This window comes from Aulonocara stuartgranti (genome assembly GCF_965226115.1).
Source record: "Aulonocara stuartgranti genome assembly, chromosome: 19".
NCBI lineage: Eukaryota > Metazoa > Chordata > Actinopteri > Cichliformes > Cichlidae > Aulonocara > Aulonocara stuartgranti.
In genome coordinates, this window is record NC_138955.1 from 10,470,257 (window position 1) to 10,477,837 (window position 7,581).

General features: G+C 41.9%; 1 protein-coding gene across 1 annotated transcript; it reads right to left on the reverse strand.

Annotated features, from left to right (window-relative positions):
- Positions 1–360: 360 nt before the first annotated feature.
- Positions 361–6,292, reverse strand: tmem62 (transmembrane protein 62). Its single transcript, XM_082515873.1, has 14 exons — positions 6,052–6,292; positions 5,690–5,894; positions 5,273–5,384; positions 4,999–5,136; positions 4,531–4,576; positions 4,002–4,143; positions 3,656–3,780; positions 3,231–3,353; positions 2,977–3,132; positions 2,716–2,875; positions 2,253–2,451; positions 1,959–2,054; positions 1,607–1,725; positions 361–783 (listed from the first exon to the last, which is right to left on the reverse strand). Exons 1-14 carry the CDS (start codon positions 6,087–6,089, stop codon positions 463–465), a joined length of 1,980 nt encoding a protein of 659 aa, XP_082371999.1. The 5' UTR covers positions 6,090–6,292; the 3' UTR covers positions 361–462.
- Between the last annotated feature and the right edge of the window lie 1,289 nt (positions 6,293–7,581).

Sequence of the window (7,581 nt, forward strand, 5' to 3'; positions counted from 1 at the left end):
GCAGTGGTGAAGTGGCATTTTGGCCAAGGCAACACTTCCAAAAAGTGCTAAATCTCAAGTAAATGACTCAGCTTAAACCACAGGAGAATACAACTCTAATACAGTATACTGTCAACAGCAGCATACGTTGGACTAGTCTGTCACATAGCTCAGATTGGCTAATTTACCCTTTAGTATCAAAGGTATTTTTTGATTGGTTTTTTTACACTGTACACATTGCTATGAATATGGCCAGAAATGTGCTCGCCGGTGATTTACAACAACATGCATATTAAGTAAACAACACTATCTAGAAACAGGATAGTGAGTGATGTACTGTGAAGTGGCTTCGGATAGAGGAAAGAAAGAAAGGAAGGGGCTGCTTTGCAGGGAAAACTGAGGCTTGCGCCGTGGATAGAGACAGCAAAATATATCTGAGAGTCAGGCTTGAGGGGAAGCAGCGGCGGTACCGTGCAATTACTGTCAAGAGGGAGAGACGCTCTTGCTTGTGTCACGAATGAGAGAGGCGGGGCTTGTCCAGGCGCGGTAGACCAATAGCAGGCTGAGCCCTAACGCCCACGTGCGCACAGGAGACAGGAAAAAGGCCATGGGGCCATAGGTCTCCAGGAGGAAGTAGCAGGAATGGGCCTGCCAGGTGAGGAGGAGCAGCATAAATAGGTGAACAGCCAGAGTCCTCCAGCGGCAGCCCGGCCGCAGGAAGTGGGATCGGAAGGTGTTGCCACGGCAACGGTGGTGGAGGCTCCAGCAGAGATAAGAAGTGAGGGGCATGTTGAAGAAGAGGAGCTGGCAGAGAGGAAAGGAGTTTAGTCGATGCGAACAGAACATGCATTTATAAATGAAGCAGTACCCACAGGTTATATCATAGCTTCTAGCTTTAGAGAGGGAATGTTGTAATTCCCCCACACATCTGCATGCTTTGTCCTTCCTCTTTCTGGTTCATGAAGGGTGTAACAGATGAGTCTTTAGAGGAAATATGTTGCCACTCTACTAATTGTTTAAAAAGGACCTTATAGCTACCATTCTCTCTCTTCTCCCCAGCAGGCAAGTTTGTTTAAGCTTGACTTTGGGTTTAATTTTCTTTCTGCCACTTTCTGCCAGATTTTGCCACTGTATATTTACTTTCAGTTTAAATAAAGAATTTTCAGTTCTCTTTAACTCCATTATTTGCGACATTGCCCAATTATGTCTGACCTTTGATCCAGTTCGTGGCAATATGACCCAACCAGTGATTTTTTCCATCCTAAAGAGTTTGTTTTCAGGAATCATGATCATTATTATTATTATTATTATTATTAAGTACTTTAGGGGAACTTCTGAAATGCTCCCTTCATTTCCATGTCACTGATTTATTTTTCTACAGGTCCTGACCAAGCTTTCCACCTCTAAGGGTGCCACAGTGTTGACAAGCTGTTAGTTTTTCCTATCCAACAGTCAGTGCTGGGCAGGAAGTTCACAGTTCCTAAGAGTTGCTGAAAACAAAATTAATTTAAATGTAAAGCAAATATGTTCAGTAACAGTCTACAGCTGGACATATAACATGTATGCACAGAATCACAGAGAGGCTAATGTGTCCAAAACAAGGAGGGAAAAAATTCAATGTTCTTACTTGAACAACTCCAACCACATAGGTGAGACTGCCCTCTAGGAAATGTCCATCAATGAATACTCCAAAGGCAAAGCAGGCCCCACTGTGGCCATCAATCAGCTCTCCTATGAACCACGGGCCTGAAGGAAGAGAGGAATGGATTACAGCAACATAGGAGAGATTACTGGGTAATCTTGTAAAAACCAGATGTTATTTGTACATTGCTTTGTACAAACTTCAAATCTGGCAATCACAAACAACTCTATTGTTTATTACACATGACAGATACAGTGTAGAATGGCAGATAAAATAAAATTTTTGACAAAGAGGATGGAAAAAGTTAAATGGGAATAAGGCACAGCATTAAACTCACCTAAGGCCGTGCACAGGTTGAACAGTAGCAGAGAGTAGTAGAAAGTGTCTATTTTACTGACCAAGCGGAGTGACATACACACTTGAGAGGTCAATCCTGTAGACATAATGAAATACCAAACATCTATGATTGCGCACAGTGCAGAAAGACTTCTTATAGTGTGCATTTTAAAAGCTGACATTGACATCCTTATTGAGAACCCTGTCTGTGTCTCAAGTTCAGTGCGACTGAACCTGAACAGTCTGTTACATTATGATGGTGTATTTATCTGAAGGTTAGTCAGAGACAGCTCACCTCTGCCCGAGAGAATAGGCATAAACCTGAAGGCCATGAGAACACCGATATTCAGCAGCATCATGAATATAAAGGCCACACGACCCAGGACGTAGTGATCTGTGAGGAGGATGAAAGACTGCACGAAGCCGAAGGTAGGAGTCAGATCGCCCTCCAGAGTAAAGTGCTGCTCCCGCACTGATGACCGGCCTGCCGCGTCCTGACTCACATGCACATGTAGAAAGACAAGAAGTTCTTAGTTTTTAGAGAAAGGTAGGAGCATTTTTTTAAAAGTATGAGAGTACAACAAACCCCGAGCCACCAGTGGGTGTTTTCTAGCTACAATTCCCAGACAGCAAATCTAATACAGCTATTCATAATTCAACAAAGGAAAACAAATCTTCTTAATCTAATAAAAGACCCATGAAATATTCAAAAGTCTCAGAACACAATAAAGTGGAAGATAAATGAATGTTGCACCGACCTCCACTTTAACTCTGATTGTATGCAGTCCTGTGAGGTAAAGAGATGGATCCCATAGCAGAACATAAAGGGGGCCTCCAGCAGAGTGACCTTTCCCCAGTGGTTCCCCATCTACACTCACATGCACCGCAGTGATCGGGGCCTCTGAGAAGGCCAAGATCCTTCAGAAAAGGAAAGAAAATGAATTCTTAAATATTAGAAATTGAAATTCATTTCCACTGGAACATAAGAAAACAGAAAATTCAACGCATAGACAAAACACCTGATGTGCGTCGACCTTCGTATCCGACCCAGTGCCTCCACCCCTGGGTGCAGATATTGTGCATCCTTGGGGTTCGTGATGAGCACTGCAGGCCACTGCTCAAACCTCAGATCAGAGAAACTCAGCAGGTCATGGTCAAAGGCCAGAACTCTGTACCTGTAGAAAGATGTTAGAAAAATATGGGCGATAATACGACAGAAACAGAAATACAAGTAAGAAAATTACTGTTAGAAACACCTATTGAATATAAACACCTGCGATTGTCCATCCAGTCGCCCAGCTCCAGCTCCAGAGTGCCTTGGGGATGCCGGCTGTGCAGCACAGGCATGAGGCCACCCAGAGTGTGCAGATGGCCGCACAGATATGCAACTGCAGATCTTAACACAAAAACGTAGAAATTTTAGTTAGACTTGTTAAGTGTCTGCAAACAGAGGCAGTTGAAGATGTACGGTACTTTACTCCACAGCATGAATTTGAAACATGCAGCCAGTCAAAATGCTTCTTACTTTTGTTTTTTATCATTCTAAGACTGAGACACAATTTTAGCTTGCAGCCAAAAGGAGGAGGTTGCTGAATGTTTGCACCATGACGTGATGGAAAAAAGGTTTCATTTCCTCAGCTCACCCTTAAAATAAAAATAGGAAGAAAAAAAAGATTCAAAATCGGGGATTGTTCTTGCCTCATCATGTCTCGTACTCCTGAAGAAGGAGAGACGATGGTGGAGGTGGTGTAATGGCCAAACCAGATCGACTGGTTGCTTTTCAGACTCTCAGCTCTGAACGTGTCCAGCAAGTCCATTTGAGTCTGTCAGATATGACAAAAAAACTTCATGTTTATGAAAACTGACAGCTAAGCAGATACTTTTGTTATTGCTACTCAGAAACTAAAACACTGTGCGTTTACCGTTTTCTTTCCTGTTTTCTTTACCGTTTGTTGGACCACATTTTCTAACAGAGGTCCTTCAAGAACTGGGCTCTTTCTAAAGATCTCAGAATTGTTCATGAAGAGATGTTGCACAAACTCACCTGGTTGAGAATACCAAAGAAATTGTACGGCCTCTTGGGGCCTGGAGTCAGGGTGGCATCCACACAGACAAAGGAGTAGTTGCCAAAGGGGGTCGTGTGAACGTAGTGGAAAGAGCCTACTTTCTGATTGGCTGAGTATTTCCTAGAATAAAAATTGAGAAACGTTACACATGAGCATCAAGCTACTGTACAGCATAAAACAGATTTTTTTAAAATAAATAAATAAATGCGATCTTTAAAGAATATCGGGAAGATTAAAGACCAGCCAGCGCTAACAGAAGCATCACCAATGTCACATAAAACATGAAAAGAAAAAAAAGAAAAAAAAGAAACAGCGTGTTCGTGTAGGTCCTGCTTCTATTTTTGTCGTCAGGATGTTCACATAGCTGAACTATTAATGGAAAACAAGTCTGCAACTATACTGGTTTAAGGGCGTCAAATGCCACAGCATACTCCAATCAGCTTTCTCTTGTTGCTGTGAAATGCAGTAAGGGGCTATCCTGGCCATTTACTGGTACTTTGTACTAACCTGTAATAATTGGTGGTGCTGTCCAGTGAAATAATGTTGAAAGCATCTGTGAGGAAAAATGAAATAACTGTGAGATTAAGCAGTGTACAAGCTGTATGGGAGTTGACCGATGAACTATTCTTGTACTGTATTGTAACAAAGAAAAATCTCCCTTTACTAAAGGACCCACAGATAAACATCCGGGAAACACATCAGCAGCTGTAATCAGCAGCAGAATAGTTGTCAGAGCCACTGCAGATCCAATGAACAGCTTTCCCTTTTTTTGACAGTTACAAATTCAGGGTGTCTTGTTTCACATCCAGTCACAGACAAAGGGAAGGGGAGGGGTAGAACCACTTCCTGTGGGATGCTCCATGGATTCTTCTGAAAATCTTAGCTGTACACTCGGCACACTGAAGATGTTTCAGCTGAATCAGTGAGCCTTGAGAAACCATAGTAATTTTTTTTTAAAGTGCCATGGTTAATCACCGTGATTTCCGCGGATGTCAATCCACTTGGTGCGCTCCATTACACGTGACCTCTTTAGGATGTTGTGGTACGCCTGCCACTCCACCTCGTGCTGGAGGGATCCCACCTTACTCTCTGTTTTAGCATCAGTCAGATCCCCTGGGGTAAAGGAAAAAAGGAGGAAATCTCTGTAAGCAAACTGTCATCTGATGGCAATGCACGAACTTGAGCCACACCCAATCAGTCATATTATAATGCAAAGAATTTAACAGGAACTAGTTAGAGATCACTGTACCTGTTGCAAGCACAAGAGCTGGTTTGATCACCTCTATGGTGTCGGTGCAGAACTTTTCAAAGTCTGGGATGCGCCTTGGGTCATGAAATCGACTAATGTGAATATCGGACACCTTGAATTACACACACACACACACACACACACACACAAATGGAGGTGAGGGGTAAAGGCAAATATTTTAAATGGGGCTCTGTGACATTTTCAGCTCTTGTGGTATAAAGGCTATAGAACAAGAGTCTGGCTCAGAGTTGCTGTGTTTCTGTGTTGAAACACCTTTTCACCCAACATCGGAGCACTTCTGTGGACACTGACCCCTTTCTGTCAATCATTCAGAGCTTAACCCTAACACAAAGTCAAACGCCTGTATTGTATACACACTAGATGTAAATAATCACTACAGACGGAATAATAGCCCACCTGTACAAACCAGAATATATTGTTCAAGTGTTCGCCGGGAAATGGTGGAGAACTCCCCTTAGATTCAGCTTCATCACCGACAGTCGGGTGCTGAACGCTCCGTTTAGGGTGCCAAGCCGTGTCATAGCTGTCCAGCACCCAGGAGGTGATGCACGCCAGGGCCAGTCCGAGGATAACCAGTGCACCAAACAGCTTCAGCATCCTCCTGTAGTGGCGAGAAAGGGGGGCTAGCTGCCGCTGTCTATCCCGGACAGAAAAAAAGCTAGCTACTGGTGGAAACAGCTAAGGGCACGAATCACACTAACATTAACTACAGATATAACAGACAACTGAGCTACATGGCTAAGAGCTAAGGCTCAGACCGTTTCTGTCGCTGCCATCGCGGCCACACGGGATGCATTGAAGTGCGTGGTTCATTCACAGCTCCGTTCAGCTGCCTTCGGAGGCGGAGGAGGTAGCACGGCAGGTTAGCCAGCAGCTAGCTTCCTGCCTACCAGCTACCAACACAGCTCTGACCGGGTGGAAGGGGGGACGTCACCAACAATGACGAGGCAGCGTTATGACAGACAGAGCTCCCACTCTGACATTGTTTTTCAGAGCTCGGTAATGCTAACACACCTGCCATCGCGAGGACTTTCGGGAACACCAAAGCAATTGTCAACTTCGGGTTTTTGTAATCATTTATTCTCCAAAACCATTTTTAAAAAAGGAAATAATTAAAGCTTTCGCACAGTTTTTAACTATGCCATTTGATATACGGAACTGCAAACGCTTGACAGGAACTGGCTGATATTTGAAAGATGAATAAATGAATAAATAGACAGATGAATAGATGAATACATTTATTTTAAAGATAGAAAAAAGGAAAGAACCCTTCACTTTATATTTTTTTCTGTCTTTTTCTGTGGGGCGGGATTTTGTAAAAAAAAAAAAATCCAGCTCGAGCATCAAAGATACAATTTTTTTAAAGCATTTTTCAGTATTTATTTTCCACATCTTTGCTCAGATACACCCATTATATAATAATTCAGAATGTTACAAAGGCAATAGATCAAACCCTTGTGAGGTAATAAAACATTTCTGATCATTTTATCAATCGTGACATGGCAACAGGGTTTAAGTTAGAGTATCAGGGTTGCAAAAAATGACTCGCCTGAATGGATATATCCTTTTATTTGTAGATTATGACATATTTGCGACAAATAAATACTCGGGACCACAAAACTGTTGTTAATATAATAATATTTTGTATTTTTTTAATATGCATTTCTTATGTTAATGTTATATGATAGCAGGGTTGCAAATCAGCACTAGTATTAGTGTTTTATCAGAAAAAGATATTATCTGTGGAATTTAATGATCTGTGAAAATCAAGGATGTATTTATGTAAATAAAAGGACAGAAACTCTGAAATGAGTTTGTCTTCTTTTGATAACATGGGCAATGGGTTTGCAGTTAGAGTGACACACTCAGTCAAAATACGTCAAAGAGGACTGACCTTTGGTCAACCCATGGTGCTAGCACATGACTCAACCATGTCACTTCTTCTTTGTCAGGTTGTCTCCCTGTTTTCGTCTCTTCCTCCTCCAGGCTAAATAGGTTTTGGTAACTGAGATGCATATATGTTGTGAATGGTTTCCTTTTAAAAAAAATATGCTGATAGTAAATGGTTTGATATTTCTAAATGAGATCTTCTCAGAGGTTCTCAAAGGCCATTTTGTATTTTTAAATAATGTTTTTCAAACCAACAATAGGTTTACGTTTTGTCTCAGGAATGGTGTATTTACACAGCAAATGCATACTTTAGTATTTATGAATTCATTATTTTCAAATTATGGCTGGGACAGAAAATGTCCTGCAATCGTATGTTGACCCAGATATCTGCAAATAGG

Excerpts from the sequence above, each read along its gene's own strand:
- tmem62 (XM_082515873.1), bottom strand. The coding sequence starts at position 6,089 with ATGCATCCCGTGTGGCCGCGATGGCAGCGACAGAAACG. Across the intron at positions 3,781-4,001 it reads TCTTTGGTATTCTCAACCAG|ACTCAAATGGACTTGCTGGA; the intron begins GTGAGTTTGTGC and ends CATATCTGACAG. Across the intron at positions 2,055-2,252 it reads GCCTATTCTCTCGGGCAGAG|GATTGACCTCTCAAGTGTGT; the intron begins GTGAGCTGTCTC and ends TTATGTCTACAG.